The 27,658-nt window shown below is 36.5% G+C and overlaps 2 protein-coding genes across 3 annotated transcripts in view; one reads left to right on the forward strand and one right to left on the reverse strand.

The window, feature by feature from the left end:
- Nucleotides 1-945: 945 nt before the first annotated feature.
- On the reverse strand, nt 946-16,983 carry LOC127804131 (origin of replication complex subunit 3). Its single transcript, XM_052340881.1, has 17 exons — nt 16,832-16,983; nt 16,518-16,745; nt 16,105-16,279; nt 15,723-15,892; nt 15,495-15,625; nt 14,044-14,317; nt 13,839-13,913; nt 13,219-13,295; nt 13,019-13,112; nt 11,921-12,123; nt 10,605-10,674; nt 9,806-9,891; nt 8,591-8,680; nt 6,752-6,827; nt 3,122-3,249; nt 2,334-2,510; nt 946-1,318 (listed from the first exon to the last, which is right to left on the reverse strand). Exons 1-17 carry the CDS (start codon nt 16,892-16,894, stop codon nt 1,213-1,215), a joined length of 2,223 nt encoding a protein of 740 aa, XP_052196841.1. The 5' UTR covers nt 16,895-16,983; the 3' UTR covers nt 946-1,212.
- Nucleotides 16,984-18,178: 1,195 nt separating this feature from the next.
- Nucleotides 18,179-27,658, forward strand: part of LOC127804453 (GPCR-type G protein COLD1) — a 29,687-nt gene continuing 20,207 nt past the window's right edge. Inside the window, exons 1-7 of one of the 2 annotated variants that reach the window (XM_052341318.1) lie at nt 18,179-18,636; nt 19,294-19,394; nt 19,590-19,697; nt 19,931-20,051; nt 20,756-20,885; nt 21,500-21,578; nt 22,086-22,174. In XM_052341318.1, the coding sequence (XP_052197278.1) occupies nt 18,422-18,636; nt 19,294-19,394; nt 19,590-19,697; nt 19,931-20,051; nt 20,756-20,885; nt 21,500-21,578; nt 22,086-22,174 (843 nt within the window). In that variant the 5' untranslated portion in view covers nt 18,179-18,421. The remainder of the gene's footprint in view (nt 18,637-19,293; nt 19,395-19,589; nt 19,698-19,930; nt 20,052-20,755; nt 20,886-21,499; nt 21,579-22,085; nt 22,175-27,658) is intronic. The other variant, XM_052341321.1, reaches the window with a different exon arrangement.

A 27,658-nucleotide genomic window follows, 5' to 3' on the forward strand; every position in this document is an offset into this window, starting at 1 on the left:
GGAATGCTCTGTTTGCATCCTCCAATTTATGAGTTTTTTAAATATTAATTTTTTTTATAATTATAAATTTATTATTATATTTCAACCGTACTGAGTATTGAGTAAAAGATTTGAAATTTTTGCACTTTCAAGTAAATTTAAATTTTGTTATGTGTAGGATATTTCTCGAATAAAATTTTCAAATATTTAATAGTGGGCCATATTGTTATTTAATTTACCATAAAGAGATTAATCATCGTTTGAGCCGCTAAATTCATTAGTTTAGTGAGTAAAATATTAAAGTTACTCTTACTTAATTTTAATAATCACAAAAATAAAATTATTAAAATCAAACAAAAGGCATTTTGAATATTTCGATCACTCAATGAATAAATTCATCCACCTAATCGTTATTAATATTATTATTCTTTCATTCTAACAGATTTTGTGATGAGTCTTTTAGATTAAATAGCTATAATCCAGGGTACCCTTATCTAAAAATATTATTATTATATAATTATTATTATTATTATTTATTATTTAGTTCACTATCAAACAAAACAAAGCGTGAAGAAATGGGCTATTTGAATTTGAATTTGATGGAGATTGACGCCATACTGAGAAGATTTTTTGAGATTAAAATAAAATAAAAAAATAAAATTTACAAAACAAAGAGAATCAGTCAATCAAGTGACAAGAATCAGCTATCTCGTAAAAGAGATATTTATTTAAAATTACTAATAATAAATAAAGCTATTTATTTTATTAGACTACTTTGCGTTTGAATTTAGTCATTTAATTTTATTATTTTAAATTTTAAATTTATTGTTCATATATGCTTTTATTGAAACCATTTAAATTTGGGTCCATATCCAAATGAAGAAAAAGAAAAATTTTAAATCTAATTTAATAAATTTCATCATTGAATAATGAATTGACAGAAGAAGACAATTTGCTATTTGGTTCCAAATCCAAATTGCATCATCATATTCATACACGATATTGAATCCCGACAATTCACATCTTGACAAACTTTCCTCTTAAATCTCGTTTCTTCTTATCAAGTTACTATGACATCTCCCTTCATCTTCATGCCCACAAAATAATATTATTATTATCTTGTTAATAATTTCTTCCACCATATATTCATTTCTTGGGTAAAGGGGGAAGCTTGGCAGAGAGTAAAAATATAAAATAAAAAGCAGCTGCAGCACACCTCTTCAATTGGCAGTGTCACAGACCAAAGGCAACTCTCTGGACATAATCAGGACGTCTTTTGCTAGGCATCCGAAGCAACCCTGTAATCTGGAGCTCTGTAACTGCCCTGCAGAATTGTGCCCTGTACAAACCGAGTCAAGGATTTCCAGGGATCCACCGGGCTCATGTGAAAGATCTATGTCTTGGTCACTGCCAAATCAGTTAATTTGAAAAAGGGTCTCTACCAACCAGTGGGATGGCTACAAAGCCATATAAATATGCATGTCAAGCAAAGGTTTTGTACCCGCGTCAAGGCTAATGAAAAGAACCCACAAATCAATACGTCAACATTTTCATTATCATAGTTTCACTAATCCTCTAAAACGATCAAGATTCAAAACGCTAAACTACTTAATTTTTTCCATCCTAAAGTTGCAATTACTTATGGCAACAAGAGAAATCGTGCAGGAAACAAAAATCAATCAAGATCCGAATTTAAACACTCGCAAGTTAAACAAGGAAAAGCCCTTCAAGGACCAGGTTGCTCTAAAACTGAAAATAAAGAGTCCTCAAAATGGAATTCTTACTACAGTTGGGAAAGTTAGCAGACATGCAAGATATGACAAGGCGGTGAAACTACTGAGATCAATTGGAAATTGGTAGACTCCAGATTGAATGGTTAACTCTTCCAAATAAAAAAGGATGGTTTAACTGGAAAAACAACGAGCTCCCTGGAAAATGATTGTATACTATAAGGGGTAGATTTTGTTGCTGAAATAGGAAATGCTTCTGGTGTTATGTCAACGTCACTCAAAGCCAATAATACATATAACAATATCAGCAGAAACAAAATTAGGTATAACATGTGGAAGCTCCAACAAGAAACAAAGCTGCAAGACTACGTGAAGCAGAACTAAGGTCAAAAAAATTGGGTGCATATGCATCAAAACAATTTAAAAATAAAATAGCTGCTGTAATAAAAACTTGAATAGTACATTGGGCCTAGTGAAATTCAGAGCAAAAAATAAATTGACTGCCGCTGCCCCAAGACCACAATCCTCAATTTGATGCAATGCATGTAAATTGGAATGAAGTCAGATACAGCACATTAATGGTGATGAGCAAAAAATGCTACCAAGAGAGAAAAAGAAGGATACTGAATAGATGCTTCACTCTTGTTTTGAGATTCATTACTATCCTTCCTTTTCTTGGGTGATGGTGACTGTTTCAATCTGTGCTTCCCTCTGGTTCTTGGGGGAAGTATAGTTGCTTTGAAAGATTGATACCAGTCATGGAGATTGATAAGGTCACCATGCTCTTGAGCAAGCATGTACCTGGGACAACAATGAAGTGAGGCACGACAGAAGCATCAATTCATATTTAACTTAAAGGTAACACAGAAAAATATTTACATAGTCCCCACTATGAATGTCACTAGGTGTGTTCTCTATTAGTATTGAAACTAAAATCAGGGGGAAGGAAAAAGTGCTCTAAAAACTGTACATGGAAGACTGAGAAAAGTAATGCTTTGGCTTTTGCTAGGGAAGAATTAGATGCAAAAAACTTGTTTTGTTTCTCTTTTTGAGCTGGGAAAGGGCTTAACAATCATCAATGCTGCAAAAAATAAAACACCATCTGTCTCCCTGTGGATGTCATGCAGTTCACTGTTCTTTTGCAATGTCTTCAGAAGAATACATTTATTGCAAGCAGGTATTGGATTAATCATATCAGAAATGGGGAATAAGGAACGGTTAACATCAGTAAAAGTTGGAGCAGCATACTACGATACACCTAACGAACAAAACCCACTTGACAGACAGCACCTCTATTATAACCCTTTTCATTAGATACCTAATGAAATCTGAAATCTTGAAAACATAGTAGTCACCATTTTCATCTCAATATAATCCTTTTCATTAGATAAGAAGTGTGTAGGGATACTTACATAATTGATGTGTCATGCATGGATGAAAATGGCATACTGTCACTCTTGCTGCAGCAATTGCACTTCAAAAACTTATAGAACTCCAAAAGGTCAACTTGTATTGTTCTCCTTGGGTCCCCTATCAATGCCTATTACAGTGCGTAGAGTGCACAAGATATAATATAAAAAACCAACAGAATTGAAGAAAAAACTAAAGCTCAGGTATTGAAATAATCTTCTTCTTTTTTTTTTTTTTTATAGAGGCAGAGATTTATTCATAAGAAAAGATGCAATAAACATAAAATACAGATCCCCGAAACAGAACATCCACCCCAATACAGACATCACCAAAAGATAGAAAAATAAAATCATACCAGGTGTGTTTAGGAATGAACAGAAGAAGAAAAAGGCATAATCTAACAGAAGGTAAGAAAAACTTCAACACCAATGCTTAAGGGGGGATGAAGGAAAGAACAACTGCAAGCCAGCATAAGGAAAAGATGAGTCTAATCCCTGGATCCATTCCACCAGCCTCATGATTGCCTGGTGGAAGAAATCCAAACCAGAATTAGCAGCTCCTTCAAATATGATACAATTTCTTTCTAACCAAATTGTCCATAGACGCTATAAAAGATCATAAACCAGAAATTTCTTTGAGATTTGCCCACAGCAAAAAGAGCCTACTGTTCAAATAGGTCCAATAATGAGAAGGAACAGACCAGGAGAGGCCCCACTAGCTAAAAATTTCACACCAGAAAACCCATGAAAATTTACAATGAAGGAATAAGTGGCCAGCAGTTTCCTTTTCTTCACCACAGAGAGGGCACAATAAATCATTCCCAGATAAAATTCATTTCCTTTCTGGTGTGAAATTTTTAGCTGGTGGGGCTTCTCCTGGTCTGTTCCTTCTCGTTATTGGACCTATTTGAACAGTAGGCTCTTTTTGCTGTGGGCAAATCTCAAAGAAATTTCTGGTTTATGATATTTTATAGCGGTCTATGGACAATTTGGTTAGACAGAAATTGTATCAAGGGTTAATGCAAAAAATATTTACTATAATAAAGTAAACGAAACTAATTTCTTTCTTTTCTTCTGTCCCACCCATTTTTGACAACAAGAAAAGAGAAAACTATAGAAATAATGCCTACTTTGAGGTTTCTCCCAACACATTTCAAGTCTACACTCATCTCTGTAGGCAAACAAATGAATGATAACTTGACATTTTGTTGTTGTTATATTTATTACTGTGAGAAGTCAGAGGTAGAACTTCAACTTGAAAAACTAGCTTTATAGGTGGAGGGAACCTCCTCTTTATATATAGCCTGGGTCTCCCTTGCTAAGGTGATGTGGGATTCTCACACTCCCCCTCACGCCGAAGCTTCTCCAGTAACTAATACATGCCCAGGTGATCGGGCAAGGTACTGGTCCATGACCACGACCGAGAGTAGTCCCCCATCCAAGGGTTGGCTTTGATACCATGTGAGAAAATAATTAGGAGAGAAAAAACCTATCATATTTGACAATCTTTTGAAAGAGTCCTTCATGGTAGGGTTAGCGGAGCTGGTCAAGATTTGATGTCTGATAGCATCAAACTCTGGTTTTAGATCAGAGAGAGCAATAACCATGAAAAACTTCTCTCGTTAAGCAATCTGCTTGGTGCGAGTCGTAGTAAGAGGAAGAAGAGCATCAAATTCTTACATGAGAGCCCGAACCTACCCTAGATAAGATTCTATAGGCGACTCCTACTTGAGATTCTTGATATTAGAGACCACAATGTACAAACGTTGGATGTCGTTTATATAACACTCTTCAGCTTCCTTCCACACATCATCACAAGTTTCAAAGGGGCGAAAGAGCTGCATGATAGATGGATCAATAGACTGCAATAGGAGGCTACATAATTGGGCATCAACTTGTTCCCATCTCGCTTGATTACCTTCTGGCACACTTTCAGCCTTCGTGATAAGATGATCTGCTTGGCCTTGCCCTTTGAACCATATTTTGACTAGAGGCTACCCATGAGAGATAATTGGCAAATCCTATCAACTTGATAGTAGTAATATTGGTTGTCCCAAGATTGGAAACAACAAAGGATTGAGAGGCAGTAGGGGTAATGGCAGAAACCGAAGTGGAAGTAGCACCAGCAGAAACTGTCACCGAAGTCAGATATGGTGAGAACTTTGACACCAGAAGCAGCTTTAGGGGTCGACGACAGTTAGATCTGGAGAATCCGACGAAAGAAGACAAGCGGACACGCTATCACACGCTAACGCATGGAGGCGGAGGCAATGCGTGGCGGTGGCGCATGGCTGGTCCGGCGACGGCGATTCTTCGACGATCGGCCGATCTAGAGGCGGCGAACCCAAGGGTGGTGGCGGTGTGGTGAGGTTGTGGCTGGACAGTGGGGTTTCGGTATGGGCAGTGACAGTTAGGGTTTAAAAGTCGCTGGAAAACAATACACAACGACGGCTAGAGTTTTTGTCTCATCAGTGGCTTTGATACCATGTGAGAAGTCAGAAGTAGAACTCCAACTTGAAAAGCTAGCTTCATAGGTAGAGGGATCCTCCTCTTTATATATAGCTCAAGTCTCCCTTGCTAAGGTGATGTGGGATTCTCACAATTACGTAGTTGTTTCTACAAAAAAAGAAAAAGACAAAATAAAAACCAAGATTATATATGATAAAGGCTGGACGGATGCTTATTGAAGATAAGATTAAGATAATTTGGACATATGAGAAAAAACATCAATAGATGCCCTTGTGAGGCGAATGGAGGAAGTTTGTAGCAAAAGAGGGAGAGAAAGACCAAAGAAAATCTGGTGGTAAACCCCTAAATATGATATAAGATGTAATGGCCGTACAAATATATGGCCATGGATAGAGAAGGCTGGAGGTGTAAAAAATATATAGCTGACCCCACTTTAGGGGATTAAGGCTTGTTTGTTGTTGTTGTAGCTGTTCTACTGGAATTGATGTTTGTTCCAGCCTTGGCAGAAAGAAATTTGTCCCTTGCATCTCTACAAGTTCTTCCCAAGGCATTCATCAATCCATGGTACATCTCCTCAGTCATTTGCCATCTATGTATGAATTTACATACTTATTTTCTTGTTAATGTATTTCAGATTTCTTTACTTATGCCATTAATATCTCTGATGTAATTGGCATCCCTAATTTCCCTACAGCTGGAGCAACAATATTTTAAGCAGATCCACTGCCAAGTTTTATACTTCACCTTATCTGGACAGTTGGCAAAGTGGCTAAATGGGAAGCACATGAAGGGAGTCCACAAGTAACTTAGTAGATTAGGTTTTTAACATCCCCAATCCTGCTTCTTGCAGAAGTGGGTGTAACCAATCATTAGAAAATTCACTCATATATAAGAATCTACATTCTAATATGGAGAGATCAAACTTCCAATAAAATGTCATTCATGTCATCACAAAAATCAATCAGGCACATTGGCCAGGGTGCTGTCTCAGACAAGAATCAAACTTAGAAACTAAAGGTGGAAATCAACAGGACCTATCAACTTATTGAAAGGGTAACAATAAAACTTCTCAATAACTTAACACCAATAGTTGACTTTCACTTCTCTATAGCAAATAGGAAAGTTTTGAAAATATGCCGGTAAAACTGTTGCCAAAATACTTACCAACTGAAGTTTGTCTACATTCTTAAGACAGGCAATTTCATGGAAAGGTATGCACTCAATGGGCAGCATATAGTTCCTGTTCATGATCAAGAGACTGTGAGGTAATACATTTGAACAATATGATGGAATCGAACAAGAAAAAAAAATCTGAACAAATGGACACCCATCAACTAAAACTTTCTCCTGACAGGCATAATTAATAAACACCAAGGACACTGTAATTATTTCTTCGCAGAGCTGTAACATCACAAGTTGGAATTGTCTATGCAAGGTTGTAGCTTCATACCATGCATATTTCTCTAATAATCTGCAGAAAAATTGAACCAATTCTGAATTAAACGAATACTGTCATATTAGTTGTCAGCATGGCTGTACAAGGACATACTACCCCCAACCTAAAGCTCAAGGCTAAAAACTAAATTCACCAACTTCTTTAAATTTAAGATAGCCTATATACAAGGCCTTAAGGACATATATCACGGTGCAGAGACAAGGGTCAGAACATGCGGGGGGGATACTGAACCATTTAAAATTACAATAGGACTGCATCAAGGTTCTGCACTAAGTCCATACTTATTTGCTCTAGTAATGGATGAACTCACTAAAGATATTCAAACAATGGTGCTATAGTGTATGCTATTTGCAGACGACATAGTGTTGGTGGATGAAACAAAAGAAGAGTGAACACTAAGCTTGAGTTGTGGAGAAACAAGTTAGAATTTAAGGGATTTAAATTAAGTAGAAAGAAAATAGAATATATGGAATGTAAATTTAGTAAGAATGCAAGAGTAGAGGATGTTATAATAAAATTGGAAGACCAAATCTTACAAAGAAAATACCATTTTCGATATTTGAGATCAATGATTCAAAAAGATGGAGAAATTCACGAGGATGTCACACATAGAATTAAGGCAGGTTGGCTAAAATGGAGAAATGCATCGGGGGTGTTATGTGATGGTAAAATCTCATTAAAACTGAAAGGAAAATTCTATAGGACAGCTATAAGACCAGTCTTGTTGTATGGCTCAGAATGTTGGGCAATCAAATACCAGCATGAGCAAAAGACGAGTGTAATGGAAATGAGGATGTTAAGATAGATGTGCGGCCATACAAGAAAAGATAAAATTAGAAATGAAATTATTCGTAATAAGGTAGGAGAAGTGCCAATCGAAGAGAAGATGAGAGAGACTAGACTAAGATGGTTTGGTCATGTGAGAATGAGACCAAGAGACGCTCTTGTGAGGAGAGTTTATGAAATGGAACAATTAATCAAAAAAAGAGGTAGACGCAGACCCAAGAAGATTTTGAGAAAAACATTAAAGTTTTATATGAAGTATATGGATCTAAACGAAGATATGACAAAAGACAGAAATACATGGAAGTCTAGAATTCATGTAGCCGACCCCACATAGTGGGATAAAGGCTGGATATGTTGTTGTTGTTGTTTTTTAAATCTAAGACTGTTGATGTACTATTAGCCATCACAATAGCAAAACAGCAAGAAATTTCATTGTTGCAAATAATGAAATTAATTATTTCATTATTCCATTTACATCCCTACATGCAAGTTGCAAGTGGACACAGATGCACTGACACAGTATAAGAGTGCATAACAAACATGAAGACTTGAACTCAAGACCACCTGGAACCAGAGGTATATGTTAAGTAAGTACCAATTCCAAAAACTTAAGTTGCTAGAAAAAAGGGCTCAAAAATACATATTAAGCTTTCGAATATGCATCTTAAAGGCAAACATGCAGTTATTAGGCAAAGTTAAGGGCATGAAAATGCCACTGAGAAAGAAATAAATGACAGAATATAAGAAGAAAATGCCCTTACTTAACCATGCAATGTACCAATGCGATGACTTCCTCATTCAATCCTTTTGCACCCTTTTCAACGTTTAAATTGCTTCTAGTTTTCTGTCTCCTGTCAAATGAGCTTGATTAAACAAAGCCAGTAGTTGCGAAATTAGTCATATCTAAGTGAAATTAAGGTCATACTTCCACAAAGACCCTGAAATCAATTAAATCAGGCAAATATATCAACATCATTAAAAATACAGTGCAACAATATAAGAGAAAAATCTGCACATCATATGTGAAGACAAAAGATCGATCTGCAAATGTCTTGATCAAAAGCATATCAAAGAATAATGATCACTCAATTCTGGACAGGCTGGGCATGCAAGACATCTATGCCTCAATTTCAATGCGAGAGTTGACAGATCAAATGAGTACCAAAATGGTCTTGATAGAAGAATGAAATTACCACAATTGATGCCTACCCCAACTGAAAACTCCCCAATAAGACTCTGCCTCTATGAGCATTCCAGATGTTATGGACAATGAAGTGCTCTTGCCCCTTTCCTTGAGCAACAAGAGCCAAGATTGTCTTCAGTTGATCTTTACCATCTTCCCAATTTGCCCTAACTCCTCTTTCACTTCAAATCTTCATTTTTCCTCCTATAACAAATCTCTATCGCCTTCCATGTTAGGCACTCCAAAAATAGAAGAACATATACCAGCCTTGTACCCTCATCCAAAAGATAGCACCATCATCTATACTAACTCTCAACTACAGCATGCCTCAAACTATAGGAGCTGGCATTAAGTTTTCCCCAAGATTCCTCTACTAGAAAGGAAGAATTAATTCAAATTAAGAATGAAGATAACAGTGTTTGGCAGAAAAATCCAAATTCCTTCACCATCTTTGAAAACCATGTTAGCTAGCACATAAAACAACAAACAACTTTACATACCATCTCCATTTTGTATTTAAGGCAACGCTGTTATCACTTCAAATGGAGATATCATCAAATTGTATTACCATATATAATTTAACAAACTTAAACAAGTTCATATAGTAATTAGTTCATCAAACAAAAAAGATAAATGGAGATATCATAGTAAAAGGCCAAATAAATTTAGAGAAAATGTCACACAATTTCAAAACTTTTCCAAGCATAGCTCGAATATCAATTTAGGAGAAGATATATATTCTACAAAAGGACATTATCTAGATGAAAACAATAAAGTTGAGACGTGGAAGTACTTGGACACATTTGTTTGCTTTTCCTTCAAACCCTTGTCATTGTCAAATTTGAACCGACACTGCAGCTCCCTCACTTTTGCATGGATCTAGGAAAAGCACAACGTTTAAAATCATAATTGCAACTACTAATCAACTATTTCATATGAGGATAGAAAAGTGCTACTGGGCCATAATTCATTAGTGCGCAAAAACAGAACAGCTGCTTAATGAATGAGTTGGACTGAAAATTGTGTAGTCAATGAACTCGCTGACATGAGATATGTACTCTTAATGAATATTTCACTCATTTCAAAAGCAGATAATGGATCTCTGACATTTTTTTTTTTACTTTTGTGGTTTTTTTGTGAATCACTGTCTATTTATGGGCATCACAATATATCAATCAAAATGGTTCTACTTCAGATAAAACTTCATGGGAGCCAACAAATAACTGATTGAAACTGATTTGTCTAACCATAGCAAGTGTACACATTATTTTAAGTTGTAAGCATAAATATCCCACTGCAGAAAATTCCAAATTAGTTATATAACAGCCAGGTTTCAACACAGGAGTTGCTAAGGGAGTTTAGGATCACCATGCAGAAAAAAAATTCACAATATGAGGAAGGATGGAAACCAAGGTTATTATCATATCATGAATCATTATCAAATATCACAAGCCAAAGAGTTGGCACGAAGTTAGGATAATAACTGTCATGTGCAAATGAACCCTCGTGTTCTCTAAGAAGCATCAATCTTTAAAATTGGAAGAAAATTACAAGACATTGTCAAATAATAATGAGATGAGCCATAATCTTACCTCAGCCATGCCGACAGTAAGTTTTTCCCAACTGTTGAGCAACTGAAAAAGGGGCACTGCTGGTAGATCCCTGATTAAACTAAATTTAGTACTCTAGCAACATGATACATAAGGAACTAAATTAACTCATAGCTCAACAAGAACCTCATATCATTAACCAAATGAGAAAATATTGAATAATCTTCAGACAGGAACTTATGGCAGACAATGGTTTAGCATATTTTAAATCTATTTCATAGACAATTGTCAAAAGAAGCATCTAGCAATTACTTGCAACAACATAGGCTGGAACTACACTCTCTGTAAACAATGAAATCCAAATTTCCATGAGATTCTTGGAATTATCATTGGCTGCATCTCTTCTTTTCTCAATTTAATGAGGAACACAGATCCATCCTTGCCCATACATCACCAATCCCAATTATTGCACCCATTGGCATGAATCAAAGGGGATGTTTTAAACTCCTCTTCTAAGACTAACTTTATATTCTTTATTTTTGCATAAAATAAAGCATCTTTATATTAAAAAATGGAATCAAAATTTGATTAGAGAAATGCATGTTCCCATATGGCCTTCTATGTGCTTACATCTCCTACCCATGAATTTTAGCCAAGGGCTTGAAATCATTCACAAGAAACACCAACAGTAATATTCATTATTCTATATTCTAGTTCTGCAATCCAAGAATAATAAGGGAATACTGGTATCTCAGGTTCATACAATAGATATAGCTGCACCAAGAATTATCTGAGCTACTTAATATGGAACCTACCGTTCAACACTATTCCAATTCTAACAAGTGACACCTAATTCCTCCAGTGGATTAACGGAAAAAAAGTTCTTCCTCCAAGGAAGATGCCAACCACCCCAACACCAGGGGTCATAAGAAAGATAACAAAAATAAAAAACTAAATGAAACTACTAAAAAAGAAATGAAACTAGTCATTTGTGAATCTGACCAAAGAAACAGCTGTACATTCAAAAGAAAAAGAAATAAAGAAATGGAGAAGTAAATATCTTCCAGCTTTCCACTTTATAGCTAGTTCTTTTTCATAGAAAATTTGAAAAACAATTCAAGAAAGATCACGCTATGCATGCCCACTATAACATCGATTAGCAATTAAGACATGCAATAAGTTTGAGAGCATAAAGACACATAAGGGAAAGTAATGGGAAGTCATAGCTAACATTGTAGCTATGGCAATTGGATGGCAGTCCCCAAGGGGCCTTAGAAATTATCTAAGTCCTTGATTGGATTAAATGAAAAGATATCAAAGGACCTTTTTAGCAACTCAAAGAAATTCTGATTACCTACCTTACCTTCCGGATCACTTGAGAGACAAATGCATGGATGCGCAATTGTCCATGCATGTGGTGGTCACTTGAAGACATTTTAACATTCATTTCTGATCCCAAGAAAGGATCAAAAGCACTTGAGTGACATAGTTCTGGATCAAGTGCCTCACAATACAAGTCTAACAAGGTCATGTTTTGACTCTTTCCAGCTTCATAGAGGCACTGCAACAAAGTTAGACATTTTAAGGTAATACCTATAAATATTTAGATGACAGATAAATGCCGGTCAATATGAATGCTGTAAAAATTATACAAGGAACAAATTCCTATATATCACGCCATCCATATAGTTAAAACCAGAAAGAATTCAAGTGATATCAATTTATGGATAGGAACCTCAAAAACCATCTAAAAAAAAACATGAATGGAATGTTCCTTGAAAAAATATAATGCATTACTACGCCTTGTTGATCATTTGGGAAAAGGGGAGGTGTTGATTAAATGTAAGTTGATGTTGTTCAAACTTTAAAAAAGGCCCTCAAAATGATCTTCCAAAGGAAACACGTCCCTCATTCACATAGCACATCAGGAAAGAAGGAATAACAAAGGAACACTCTCCAAAAGCAAAAATGCACCACTACCTTGTGATCTTTGGGTGTGTATCCTGCTCAAAGTGTCACCTATAAAAGCATGGAAATCATGCCTTAAAGGCAACTTGGAAAACCAAAACCTTGATTAAGGACCAAAATTAGCCTACTTCTAGTTGGAGTACTACTTCACCCATATGCAATTACATACAACCTAAAATAACTTCAGCAGCTACTTTTTAATAGGTGAAATTCATAAAAAGGATTTAAATTCCCTCTTTCATATATAATAAGCCTATTGAATCTGCAGGGGACAGAATGACATGAGAAGTAACAAACTTTAGAAGAGATTTCAACATAGGATAAAAATTTGTCCATCATCAATTAATAAAGCAGAGGGGAAAACAAAAGTAGCAACATCATTTTGGGGAAACAGGCAAAACAAAATGCTTTCATATCAAAATTAAGTAAGATGACAGTGACTCTTAAAGCTATTGATAAAAAAAAAATGGAAGTACTTAACGCCTCACCATAACCACAGAGCTCCATGATATCTGTAATCTCCTTAAATCAGACAAGCCGTGAGCAAACATTTCTTCATTTCGTTCAGCCAATTCATAACTTCTGATGGAATGGCAACCAAATTCAGAATCCTACCGTCCTCAAAAAGTAGCATCTCTATGAATTGCTGAAAATTCATAGATGCAATATTGATGTTTATTCTATGTACCTCTTGCAAGATGGAAGATCAAAAGCCCGCTTGAACTGCATTTCTGGCAAATATGCATGTATTTCATTCCTTAAGTCCTGCAACAGTTGAGAATCATCGAAGAGTTAAAGATTAAAGCACTAAAAAAGAGCTGGGGATTTTCCAATGTACAATTGTATTGATATTAATTAATAGAAAATTAAATTGGCACTCTTTGGATCTTGGAATGTTTTAAGTATCAACTAATTAGAAATGGTGATTATGTACCTTGCACTGTAAGCTGGAGTTTGCTAATCCTGAATATGATAATCAATTAGACAAACATGCTGATTTCTCCAGATTAGATAAAATGGTTTAAGCCGCAATGTCCTTTAATAAGAAGTCTACAACCATTAAAACTAGATGATATGACATTTTTTTTTTTTTGACGAATAATACTCACAACAGTTGATAAGACACTAGTGGTGTCAGAGACATCCAATTACGGGCATTATGATAACCAATGACATGGGTGAGGGAGAAGAAGAAAAGAAAATTTCTGAAAGGATGTTATGACCTCAAATGAAGATATCAAAAATGTGAGAAGCAAAACTAGAAAAAGGAAATTATCAAATAAGCCCAGAAGTAGAAGAAAACTCTACCTGACCATCTTCATTAAATAAGCTCCCAAGTATGATGCTTAGAGGCTCCACAGAAATATGTTGTGCAATTGATATCTGGAAAGCACTTGTAGTTGCATCATGTTAACAAGTTCTCAGTAAAGCTGATTTGACAAGCACATGACTAGATTTGCCACCCTTGTCAAGAGACTGAAAAAAGTAAAGATACACTGGATCAAATACCAACCTTCAGAGCTCTAACAAATGAGGCCAGAGTCCCATCCTGTCTTAAGAAATAGTTCCTCAAAAAAATTGCCACCCTGTGGCCAACACTGAATCCAGAATGTTGTTTCGCAAGGACAGCCTCAATGATTGCATCCATTCGCTCAGTTGGAGATCCTAAACTGAATTTACGACAACACAGGTACTGGAGGGCATTTGACGGAAGTATGCTTCTTAGGGCATTGATAGTTGTTGCAACTCCAATTATCAAGATGACTGGAATCTTAACCACCCATTCACTATTAATAACATAGGGGTAAGTATTAATAGGCACGAAATTATCTACTTAACTATTAAATGATTATACAAGTATTATACAGGATAAGCATGAAACTAGCTGATATACTTCTCTAGCACATATTTCTATACAAACTATAATTCAACTTCTAGCTAAAGATGAGATTTAATGTTTACATAATCTGCTAATTACAAAGAGCATCACTATCTCCACAATGAGGTGAGATCTATCAACTTTCCCTATAACCAAATTCTGTAACATTTTTATATATGAATATTCTACGACAGTGATATGTGGGGCATGCTAGAACTATCTCTTATGACTTCATCTACATATAATCCAAATATGCCCAAAAATATTCATCCCATTCATTACACATGATAACCACTCTCACATTTTGATCTAGTCACTGTTAAGGCTTGTGGTTCTCTTTCCAAAAGAAAATGTCCGAATTATATAAACCAACATAGTGATTCCTTTGACATAACCACACATGTGTATATTGTAGTCAACCATTGACATATTTACGAGACATTCAATAAAACATAACATGGATATGGTGGATTATAATTGGTGGTGCCATGTTTTATAGATGTTGGTAGGAATTTTTCACACAATGAGTCCTGGCATTTGCATTATCAAAAATAGTGTAATGTGTTCTAACATAGCATTTTACTAACAACAAGGTCTAGTTTAAATAATTATTTATAAGTTGCTTTTAAATCAATATTATATATTTATAGTTAGCTTCATCAAATGGAATATAACAATTCGTGTGCAAAATCTGATTATATTCACATTGGTTCCTTGTCTATAGTTCATTTCATTAATGTTCTGGTTTGTACTGTGCCTAAATTATGTGTGTATTAAGAAGGCCAAGGCTGTGAGGTAACATTTTTCCTATGCATGTTCTTTCCAAATGCATACTTGGGAAACGAATTATCTTATACTGTTTGGTGTCTGATAAAGACGTACTCTTTTTGTTTTATTCATTAACATCAATTGCTTTTGTGTAGTGTAATCGTGAATAATGATCACCTGTTGCTCTCTCTAAAAAATGGTATTAATCTTGTTCAGCAGCTATTTCCATTTTTACCAAGAAGTAAATAGCCTACAGAGTGAAAATATGCTAGGAGATAACAAGGGGATTAGTTGGGAGATAGAAGAAGCTACGACACCTCAACATGAGGATGAAGTCAGACAAGACAGACCCACAACACTTCTCCATATCATCAATAATGACAACCACTGGCTTGTCATGTTTCCCTTGTTCAATGTACCATGACACCAAGACAGACATATCAGCTGCCTGCATAAAACATGGGAAAACAATAATAGTGTCATGAAGCACTTTATCTAAGGAAACAAGGTGAATTGAGGAAAAATAAACCATTGCCTTCACTTACATCCAGTCCAACCATAAGAAACTGTCTTAATAAAGCTCTGAAACAACCAGCAATTCCATTCTTGGCAGAGAAGTCGTCAGATGATAGATTAGCCACATGGCATCCATGTGATTTCAAATGTAAACCAAGTTCCTCAAATGTCAATAGATCATCAACCAAATCTATATTTTCTGCAAACCACGAAACAATTAAGAATTCAGTTTTAAAGGTAAATAAAGGAAAATGAATATTGTAGATAGATATCATGTATGTGTGCAACTATGATTTAATAAGTCAATAAAATGACCTGAAGGAGGCCAGTTGACTCGCCTAAATGTACACAGCCCTTATCGTAATATAAGAAATGAAAAGGCTAAAAAGAGAAATACATAAAAATACTTACTGGTGAACATCAAGCCCGTGTGAATTTGTTTAGATAGAGGATCAGTGACAATGGGGTAGGACCAAATAGATTTGTCACCATGAGGAATTCCACAGGAACGAATTGCATCAAACGACTCTTGTATCCAGCTATGAATATCATTAAATGCGTCTGCAGTGATATTCCTCAAAACATCCTGGAATTACAATCATCAAATCCTGTGTCTTTAAAAATCTGATAAGAATCTTTTGGCAGAGGGCACATCAGAAGCGGAATAATTTCCTTTTTTTTTTTCCCTTTCCGTTGCATTGGTTTCAAGTAATGAAACATTTTACGAACACATGGTTTATATTTGCTTCTCTATTACAACATTTTCTCAAAAACAACGGAATGTGATAAACAAATGTAAATGTGCAAAGAAGCGTGACACAAACCCTTATGGTTGACTCAAATTTGTGCCAGACACGATCGAAAGCATTTGTCCACGAGCGATTGTAGTAGTTATTGTTGTCGATGTGTTCTCCACCAAACTCACCCTCGGACTGCTCAACTGACGATGAGGTTAAATCTATTTTTCTTCTGGTTCTGGTTCTGGTTCTGGTTCTTGCAGTTAATTTTCTCTCTGAATTGCGATGCGTCGCTTTGTGAAGTACAAAGAAAGGCTGAGGCCAGAAAGAACCCCAAGCATGATCAGTTATCTATTCACTTGTGTAAAATAAACAATTGCGAAATGGAACAGCGGAAGTACCTGGAAATTGCGTTCTGAATTCTCAGCTATCGTGGGCGAATCGGCGACACAAGGTGACTCCATTGAAGAGTCGAAGGCCGAACGTTAGGGTTTCGCCTGGACTCAATTCCCACGCAGTCCTGTTTCCTTCTCTTCCCTTTCTTTGGGCGGGAAAACATAACTTATTGCCCCACGTCAAGTATATGAGCAGAGAATAGAATAAAATAGCATTTTCCAATAAAATTTTAGGTAATTTGTACTTAAATTTTTTTATGATTTGAATAGAAGTGATTGTTTGGTCGGTTGGAATTAATCAAATCGAATATATTGATTTTTTTTTAAAAATCAAATAAAACTAAATTAACTGAATAAATAAAAAAACAAAAAAACTTCAAATTTTGAATCAACGTAAAAAATCAAAAAAATCATAATTTAAAAAAAAAACATCTTTTTTAATATTTTATCCATTCAATTATTTTAATTTCTTCAATAAAAAAGTCAAATCAAAACAAAATAATCAAAATACTCAAATTTATGAATTAAATCATACTAAATTAAACCAAATCGAATGGTCAATTTTAATAAGTTTTATTTAATTATTTTGATTTAATTAAAAATTTGACCGCTTTGAATTATTTATTTCAAAACTTTTCATAGTTTAAAAATAATTTTAATTTAATTTTTGTTATTCACTCTATTGTAAATATCATTAATTAAACTTTAATTAATGTAAATAAAGTTAAATTAAAAAAATTATTAATACACTTTTTAACCATACAAAAAAAAAATTATAACAAACTTAAATGATCGTAATGTATAAAGGTATACATGTATGTATATATACTTAAATGTAAAAATGTATACATATATACAAATATTGAATTATTATTTTTTTAAATAAAAATGTTATTAATACACTTTGAACTACACAAACATGTACTAATGATAAAAAAGTCCCTCATGAGCCCCATAGAAGTATATGGTTGTGAGAAATATTTTGATCATAATAGTCTTTTATGTAGTCTAAGATATACAAACGTGATATATAAATAGTATTTATATTTTATAAATCACAATTTATGATTTATTTAAAGGAAAATGTTATTGGTACACTTTTGTGTATGCCTTGAGCTACATAAAGTTATACCGATAAAAAAAACCCCTCATGAAACGCATAGAGGTGTAAGGTATTTTAGTCATAATACCCCTTATATAGCCCAAAATATATAAAATGGATATACATCTAACATGAATCTTATTTAAAATTCAATTGAATTATTGGGCTGGTTGGCCCACAAAAACAGCAATAACGTTGGGCCTAGACTAGGGCTAGCTTTCCCGTGCTGCGCTGCCTCAAGTGGCCCAAATCAATTGTCATTTCCATCGCGTGCTCTTCCCCACAAAGTCCCAGAAAAAGGGAAGTAAAAGTTGTAATCAAATCTATATTTCCGACTCGTAGTTGATCAATCTATTGCAGGTAACTTGTAATCGAATCCATCCTGGAGAGGCAGGCCTTGAGATGAAGTGAAAGAGCCGGATAAATTATCACCGCAAAACAACGGAAATCGAGAGAGAAACAGATCAATTCATCATCGGAGGCGGAGAGAGAGAATGGGGTGGGGGAGGGCGATTTACGAAGGAGTGGTCGTGGTGGGATCGCTGTCCCTGCTGGGATGGGCGGGGCTGTGGTTCTTGAACAGACGACTCTACAAGGAGTACGAAGAGAAGCGAGTGCTCGTTCAGATCATCTTCAGCGTCGTCTTCGCCTTTTCCTGCAATCTCCTCCAGCTCGTCTTGTTCGAGATCATCCCCATCCTATCCAAAGAGTTAATTTCCTCCACCTTCTCTGTCTAATTCATGACTCCTCCTGTTTACTTGATTCACATTTTACATTAATATCTGATTCTTGTTTGGTCAAAAATTTCCCACTGGAATTGAACGTTGCTGAGCAATGGCGGAAGTTTAATTTAAAATCAGCTGGGGTTTCACTTATAATATATTTGAAATTTATTTTAATTTCACGCCAATCCACTTCACCCCCCCCCCCCCCCCTCCCGCTTTAGGTTTCTGCTGTTTACTACGGGATTTGGCCAATCAGGCACTCTGTTGGAAAGGGCAGAAATCGTGTTCACCTTCCTATCATCAGTTATTTTCAGTCCGTTGAATCTTCACATATTCCATTTTTGGCAAATTACTCAACGTGTCGTTGTCTCAACGAAAACGTCACCTAACTGAGGTTATTATGAAAACATGCTTCAAGTATTTGTAATTTCTTGTTGTCGTTATGGTTAATTTCAAGCGCACCCTGTTCAAAGAAACTGTATCCCTCGGTCTCTGCCTGGTTGGGTGATTATGGATCTCAGTTCTGAGGTCCGTGGGTTATAATTCTTGTTATCGAAGGCAAGATGGTTGGTTAATATACATTTTTCCATTCTATTAAGGGTATATTGATTTTAGGACATTCTGTTCCTTGTTGGCTGTAGGGCGAGATGGATGAACTGGAAGGTGGATTTATTCTGTTTGATACTGTTGCTGGTCTTCATGTTGCCTTATTATCACTGTTACTTGATGCTTTGCAACAATGGCAAGTTAAATGCTCGTGCTATTTCTGATCCTGCAAATTAGTTTTTCTTTTTTTGTGTGTATTAATTTTTCAAGATTTAGTTTTATTTTGAAGATCAAATGTTTATTTTACTCGTGGATTAGTTTATACTAAGAAAAGTTTAAGTGATATTTCCCACAAGCAGCTTCATCCACTGAACCTGAACTTTTGTCTTAGGTGTGAGGAAGGAACGTGCAGCACTTGGTGCAATCTTATTCTTGCTGGCCTTCCTGTATGCTTTTTGGCGCATGGGCATACACTTTCCCATGCCTTCTCCTGATAAAGGTTTATATTTACCTGTTTCTTTTATTTTATTTTCATTGGTCAATATCGTGCCAAAGAGAGGAAAATTTTCCTTCCCCCCTCTATATGCTTTGTCTGGCTGTGCACCACTTACTTTTATTTTCCACAAGTAATGCAATTGTTTTACTAATCAGACATTTGTCCTAAATAGTTGATTTGCAATAAGTAAATTTGGAGGCCCTAGTTGTTTGTTTAATCATGTTATTACTTCTCAGGTTTTTTCACCATGACTCAATTGGTCAGCAGAATTGGTGTCATTGGTGTGACTGTCATGGCTGTGCTATCTGGTTTTGGAGCTGTAAATCTTCCGTACAGTTATCTCTCTCTCTTCATTAGGTAGGTTCAAAGCACAACTCAGATGCAAAGGCGTTATATCATTGCTTTGTTACATGGCTCTCTGTCTTTATGCTTTGCTGCATATAACTTATTCCGTAGAGTACTCTTTATTGTATTGTGTTGCTGTTTTAGTAGTGTTTTGCTGTTGGTTTTGCATTGTCCCGTTTAAGGTTTACCTTATCCCTTCGGACTTCCAAAACAGAGTTGTTAGCAAGAAATATGTTTGTCTAAGGTACTTGGTATCTATGTGGTTTGTATGGCTTATTGATTCACAAACCAGCACAATAGCGTAGGAAACTTGAAAATTTAAGCTTCTTATAATATATATAGTTTGAGAAAACATCACACAATATCAACTCTATTAGGATAATTTTTTACATATTATCTGCTTCACAGTTACCAAAAAAAATGTAACTATCAATTTAACAACATGCTTTTGAGATGTAATCTGCTGATTGAGTGACACTTTTGCTTAACTGGTGACTAGATAGCCAGGTAACATTTACTTGTGGTGATGTCTAATTTGTCGTGGATAGCCCTGCTTTTGTGTAACCAAATGGGTAAATTGCAAGTGCATATTCTTTTTATGCTCAGTATAAAAGCATAAGAAATATCTATTATTGACTTGCTAATTTTGTCCTTTCCTTCTAATCTTATGCTATTCCTAACATTTGGACACATTTTTCTTGTCCAAAATATGGAAGAGAAATTGAAGAAGCAGAGATTAAGGCTCTGGAAAGACAACTGTTGCAGTCAATTGAAACATGCATAGCCAAGAAGAAGAAAATCATTCTCTCTCAGATGGAGATGGAGAGAATTCAAGGGTCAGAAGAGGTTCAACTGTCTCACTAAGTCAATAAGATAATGAAATTTTGCTGTTGGTTTGATATATTATGTGTGTTCCATTTTTTTTATCAATTTTGGCTTAATGTTATTATGTTTCTTGATGAAAATTTTCACTGAAATTGCTTAATGTTTTTAATGCACTTATTTTTCTTGATCTCGCAATCAATATATTTACTACAAAATTGTCAACTAAGCCTATAAGGTGGTAGGAACCTAGCACATCGCACATTAACCAACTTATAGGAGAGAAGCCGTAGCTGACCTACGTTAAATGATGGTACTATTTTTGCTTTAATCAGATTGTAGATGGATAACTTGATGAAAAATTTTGATTTCTGTTTCCTGAGTAGAAAATATTGGATATGTTACCAGAAATATGCTAGCTACTGCATGAGTTAGAACATAACTAAAATATGTTACTCATAACCGTAAGTACTTTGTATTTGCTGTTGTCGCTGTATGATACCATTTGTTCAATGGATATCTTAGCATTCAAATATTTGAATTGCTTGGTGCTTGACGCTGAACATTCGTGGCTCTATGATACCAGTAGAAATAAAAAATTTCACCAGACGTGCCTCATTGACATTTACATGTTACAGAAGTTAAAGGCCAGGTCTTTCATCAAGCGAATTGTTGGGACAGTTGTGCGATCTGTGCAAGAGGACCAAAAAGAGCAAGGTGAGCATTCATTACTCTGCTTTGTATATCTTTTTATAGTTGGCCCACGTATAAAAGCCCAATATGCTGATTTTGGTTGGAAAATCTTTTTGATCCCTTCTTCTTGTTTGGACTGTAATCAATTGAGAATCTCTGATTTTGAAAGAGGTTGGCATTACATTATTTAAAATTGTCTGTTTGATTCTCTGTTAGAGATGCGTCTGAAAATGCTTGCAATTGAGTAAATAGCTCTTAGTGTTTTATAAATTGGGGTGTGTCTTCCAAACTTTGGTACACTAAATTCCAGGGAGAGTCTTGTTTGACCAGACAAGATGTAAAGAGATGTGACAAACTTGGTAACTTATAAGCCAAAAAGAAAAGGCAATTTTTCAATTGATGTAAATTATGTCTTGGTCTCCTACGTCATTGCTTAAGTTTTACTTCATTGCATGATATTTTATTTCAGTTTATTTAATGCTCTTTTTCCTAATGTTTATTTTTGTTGAATTACTGTATTGCTATCACAAGATATTAAAAGCATGGAAGCAGAGGTGCAAGCTTTGGAAGAGCTGTCAAAACAGTTATTCTTGGAAATATACGAGCTTCGCCAAGCTAAGGTTTATTTTTAAGAACGCAACCTTGTTGAGTACTGCTATTAATTTATATGGTCTCACATACATATTCTCCCCATTTAAGAATTATTTTGAGTTTATATGACACACACGCTACTCTTTTGTACTGCTTTAGTATGATACTTTTATGTTTAGAAAGTAAAACCTGGATTTAGAATATCTTAATGAAACTGAATCTAATTTAGTCTGATGCACACTCTAGAAATATGTTTGTTGAAATCTCTTCAAGAATGTATAGACGTAGGAAGATGAAAGTAGAAAAATAACTTTTTATGCTACCTGGTTTGGTATTAATGGGAGGAAAAATGGGAGTTGGGACCTCGGGGTTATGTAGTTTCCAACGGAAGGTCCTTAGGGTCTTGTTAACCCTATCAGGCATATGAAAGTTAGTGATAAGACCCTAGGGTTTGAATAGGAATTTAGAAGAAGAAGAAGAACAGAACGGGGAGGGAAACAGAACAGAAATAGGGAGAACGAGAAAGAGAAAAGAATAGAGAGAGATGTATGGAGAATTGGAGAAAGGTAGACTAGAGAGAGCGAATATGGAAAACATTCATATATTATTCGATCCCTTCAGCTATTACACAAGCCTTCTTATAGGCTCTTTCCTAACTCCCTAACAATCATTCAGCTAACTCTTAACCCCCTAACCGCTTACAACACATCCCTTTGTTAGTTATAGCCCCATCTGTCCCTTATACCCCTAGGTTCCTAACAATCCCCACCCCTTCAGAGAGTTCTTGTCCTCAAGAACTCACATTAACTTGCCATGTTTGTCATCCAATCCCAGCTTTCACTAGCCGTTTCATTCTTTTTTCTTTCTTTCTCCTCTTCAGCCTTTTCCTCCTTCCTCAGACCTTTTTCTTTTGTTTTTTCTGCAAACATAAAATGTATACCTCAAAGATCTTCATGCCAAGTATCTCTTCTTCCATTGATTTGTTAGTTCTAGTAATTTCCTTAACCTCTGCTAAGACCAGTTCCACTGCCACAATATCAGTAATTTCCTTAACCTCTGTTAAGACCAGTTCCACTGCCACAATATCAGTAATTTCCTTAACCTCTGTTAAGACCAGTTCCACTGCCACAATATCAGTAATTTCCCCCAAATGCAACAATTGAGCAATATAGACTTGCTTCAATTGTTTCCTTTGCTCCTCCTTAGCTTTTTCCTACTTGCTCCCATTCACCAATAGGTCTTCTTCAGCAAGCTTCTCCGTCATTGGTGTCGCAATTACTTTTCCTAAGGAATCAATGTCTTCCAGTCCTGTTGCTTCAAGAGAAACAGATTTAAGATCTTCAAAATCTGACTTCACTACCTCTCCGGCTTCTTGATTTCTGGCGTCAATCGCAAGTTCTTCTACCACCGTTACCTCTTTTAAGGGTGTCACATTGTTGTCTCCAGTATATGCCATTCCTTCCTTAGCATCTGGACTTACCTGATTCTCTTCAGCTGATTTATCGACTTTTTGCTGCAAATTAGGAGTATTGAATTCTTTATTGCAACTCTCGATTCCTATCCAATCCTTTGCAAGTAGTTCATCCACTTCTTGCAAGTCATTTCCGTCGTAGATCTTGGAAAAAAATCCTTTGGTACAGGGATCTGGAATTTAAGTGAAATCAACATCATTAATGCATCTAATTTTTGACTGAGAATATCACATTTCCCCTTGAATCCTTTCTCCATCTCCCCAATCCCCATCCTTGAAAATTTGCTTTTGAAATAGCAACTTGTCACTCGCCTTGAACAGTTCCCAAGAACCGTATTGAATTTGTCGGAACTCCTGCCCTAATTGCGACCTGCCCTGGTCTGCCCGCACCACCTTGGACTTGAGTCCACTTCTCGCCGTCGGAATCTTGTTCCAATTGCAATCGCTCGGAATCTGCTCGCAACCACTACCAATCCAAGATCGCCCAAGCCTGCAACAGCCTTCAACTTCCGAATAGAAGTGCCACAATTCACATGCGACAATCACCTCACAATAGTCACCCAAAGGAGTCGTTCGCCTTGTGTCGGAAGTCACCTGAAGCTGCTTCTTCTTTCAATTCCGACTCTCAAGAATTGATCGGAGACACTCGCCTAGTCGACTTCAACTTCCAAGTCGCTCCTAGCTTCACGCCTTGGTCACATGCAGTGAAGGTAATTGGTCACGACTTCAATTCCGACTCAATCTCATCGAATTTACTTGGGTGTTAAACGCAACTGACTCCCAAGAAGCGCTAAAATTCTATGGCACCAGGAACCTACCTAAGTACTTGACAATTGGCCCCAAGAATCGCCCAATCACCGTCCAATTTCTGGAATCATCGAATCTTGCCGCTTCTTGAATTATCTTCCAGCGACTCGTTCAATTTCCACCCCAAACTCAGATTGCTTCACCAGCTTCGTGTTCGTCCGTAAGCTTTAATCAAGACCGTCTCTTGCACCTGCATTAACTGTACTACCTCGTCTTGGGTCGTGCCTTGCTCGCGTCCATCAACTCAGATCACCTGCTTTCGTCCGTCCATTTTGCTTCCTGTAATCGACCTAGACTTACTCGCTAGTAAATTCTAATGTCGCACCCCAACTGACCCCCCGTTGGAATCTAGGTCCGCTACCAGATTCTTTGTCATCTAAATCGTCAGAATCACTACTGATATTAGTTGGATCCACAGCTAAGAACGTTGGCTCTGATACCATTTGACAAGACCCTATGGTTTTCCAGGGTTTGAATAGGAATTTAGAAGAAGAACAACAACAAAATGGGGAGGGAAACAGAACAGAAACAGGGAGAACGAGAGAGAGAAAAGAATAGAGAGAGATGTATGGAGAATTGGAGAAAGATAGACTAGAGAGAGCGAATATGGAAAACATTCATATATTATTCGATCCCTTCAGCTATTACACAAGCCTTCTTATAGGCTCTCTCCTAACTCCCTAACAATCATTCTGCTAACTCCTAACCCCCTAACCGCTTACAACACAACCCTTTGTTAATTATAGCCCCATTTGTCCCTTTATACCCCTAGGTTCCTAACAGTTAGTCTATCATGTGTCCCCTGATATGGTCTTCCTTCCAAGAGTTTAAACTCCAAGAAATTGATGGCTTTATTATTAGGAATTTGTGAGAGTCTAGTCTAAAGGATTGGGTTTATTTGCCTTTACTTGGGATTTTTTTTTTTTTTTTTTGGGGGGGGGGGGGGGGGGGGGGGTTGGTTGTATTTTCCATCAAGCTTGATTGCCTTGTGGTGTCTTGTCCCTTTTGCTACCTTGTTAAAGGTTAAAGGGTAATGGTGGTTCACCTTGATGTATGGCTAATTAGGCCTATGCATATATTTTCTTTTTTGGGATTCTATGCCTACAAGTTCTGTTCCCAATTTTGGTATTGAGGGAGGTTGTTTAATGTTTACTTGTATCTGTTGAATATAGGACCTAACACCACACAAGAAATCCTACTTTCTTGCGACCAGCACTCACCCGATAGAACTAGAAGTAGAATTACACAAGATAGAAGGAAAAACAAAGCAATAACAGAAAGATAAATGAGACAAGAGACTTATCCTAGTTCAGACATGAATATGCCCTACATCCAGACTGTTCGAAGCCCGTTAGAAATCCACTAGAAAGCGATCAAGATTACAGCACTCCCTCTCACACAACTGACTATGAATCAATAGCCTCCCTCCAAGAATACAAGGACCGAGCAATGCTCTCTCTCAATACTCTCTATAACCTGTGCAAGATGATTCGGAAATATGAATGCTAGAATGCCTGCCCAGAGCCTATCCTGTTACATCCCGTATCGGGCGATAGGAATGATCTGTCACGAACCTAGGGTTTAATCTAGGATGAGATCGGAAATCGGAAGGATCCGATAGGTTTAGAACTAAGCATTGCTTGGTTTGGGAGAGGAAATTAGAAGAATAAGGGGCGAAATCAGAAGAAGAAGGGGGAAGAAACAGAAGAATAGAAGAACGAGAGGGAGAGACGGGAGAGGGAAAGGAGAATTAAGAGAGAGATAGAAATCAGATTTTCATTCATTCAATAATCTCCCTTCCCTTCTCCTACCAACAGCCTTATATAGGCTTCCTCTAACAAAAATAACAGCATCCATGTGCTGTAACAGCATTACAAAATATCTCCTAACAACTTGCTAAATCTATTACTATAATGCCCTTTCTATGGAATCTTAGGTCATGACAATTCCCCCCTCCTTAAGAGAGTTCTTGTCCCCAAAAACTTGCAATAAGTAGCTATGGCTCTTCATCCAATTCCAGCCTTTTCCATCTGGTTCATCCTTCTTCCTCCTTCTAGGCTTCTTCTTCTTCGTTATTAGGTTTACAAGATCAAATCCAAGCATAAATTGGCCCAGAATTTCAGTAGGGAAAACTTCATCACCGTCCAATACAAGTAAGAAGGGCAGATTTACAGCCATTGTTGCTGTTACTATATCCCCATTCAACCCACAGCCATGTTTTGCTGCAGAAATATCAACAGCAGCCTCAAAATGCAGCAATGGAGGTTTGTATTCTTTCCTTAAATACTCATACCAAGGCTGTTTGTGAGCATTAACATTAGGAGATGCTGCAACTTCACTTCCAGCCAACGATTGTTCAATGATTGACACCTGGCCAAGTGTCTTAGCACTAGTAAGAGTGCTTGAGAGACTGTCAATTGATTGATTGCCTTCCTCCAATTCCTTTTCCTCACTTTTTTCTTCCTTCGGTTTCTCCAATTTAAGAAACTCCTCTTTGTTGAAACTTCCATGATAGTCATCAAAGTATTCGGCGGGAAAACTGTAATGATACTCCTTAGATAGTATCATTGCAAACTCTTGCAACTTCTCGCGAAACATTTGACCAAATTCCTTGCACTCTTCATGAATCCCATTGCTTGTTCGTTTGTCCCTGTTGCTGCCCACTGAAAATGCAGCCTTCTTTGGCTGCCATTGTGGCTCCCTTTCAGCTAAAAATGAAGCATTCTTGAGTTGCAATTGAGACTCCATGGGACTCCTTCGAGCACTACTCCTCCTGGCCAAAATCTCGCTGGCTAGAAAAGCAATAGGCCAAGAAACAATAGTTCTTTCCATCCTAATTACCTTCTGTAACTGCCTCACCCAATCACCTCTAAAATTGATCCAATAAGTGGCAAATTGCAGCCACTATTATGCTTCAAGATCAAATCTATTGTAACAGCAGAAAAAATTGCACACTTACAGCAACTTGATCAGCCTTCTAAAGCATCTGACTCTCAGCCGAAAATCACAATTGGCATCACAGCAGTTGGATAATCAACTGCCTCAAGGTCAATTAGCTAAGAATCCCTCCATCGGAATCAAGGAGGTTGATTTCGCCTGCAAGTTCTGATCAATCGGAACTCCTAGTGCGTCTGAATCCAATTCCGAAATCCAGTAAGAATTTGATCACGGGAACATAGCAGAGAGCGATCGCGGTGAGAGAGTTCGCCTAGCTTGTCATAAATCACGGCCAAGG

The sequence above is a fragment of the Diospyros lotus genome, chromosome 1 (assembly GCF_014633365.1).
Source record: "Diospyros lotus cultivar Yz01 chromosome 1, ASM1463336v1, whole genome shotgun sequence".
Classification (NCBI taxonomy): Eukaryota; Viridiplantae; Streptophyta; class Magnoliopsida; order Ericales; family Ebenaceae; genus Diospyros; species Diospyros lotus.

Excerpts from the sequence above, each read along its gene's own strand:
- LOC127804131 (XM_052340881.1), bottom strand. The coding sequence starts at position 16,894 with ATGGAGTCACCTTGTGTCGCCGATTCGCCCACGATAGCTGAGAATTCA. Across the intron at positions 15,893-16,104 it reads CACGGGCTTGATGTTCACCA|AAAATATAGATTTGGTTGAT; the intron begins GTAAGTATTTTT and ends CGTGGTTTGCAG. Across the intron at positions 1,319-2,333 it reads AAGAGTGAAGCATCTATTCA|GGCACAATTCTGCAGGGCAG; the intron begins GTATCCTTCTTT and ends CGGTTTGTACAG.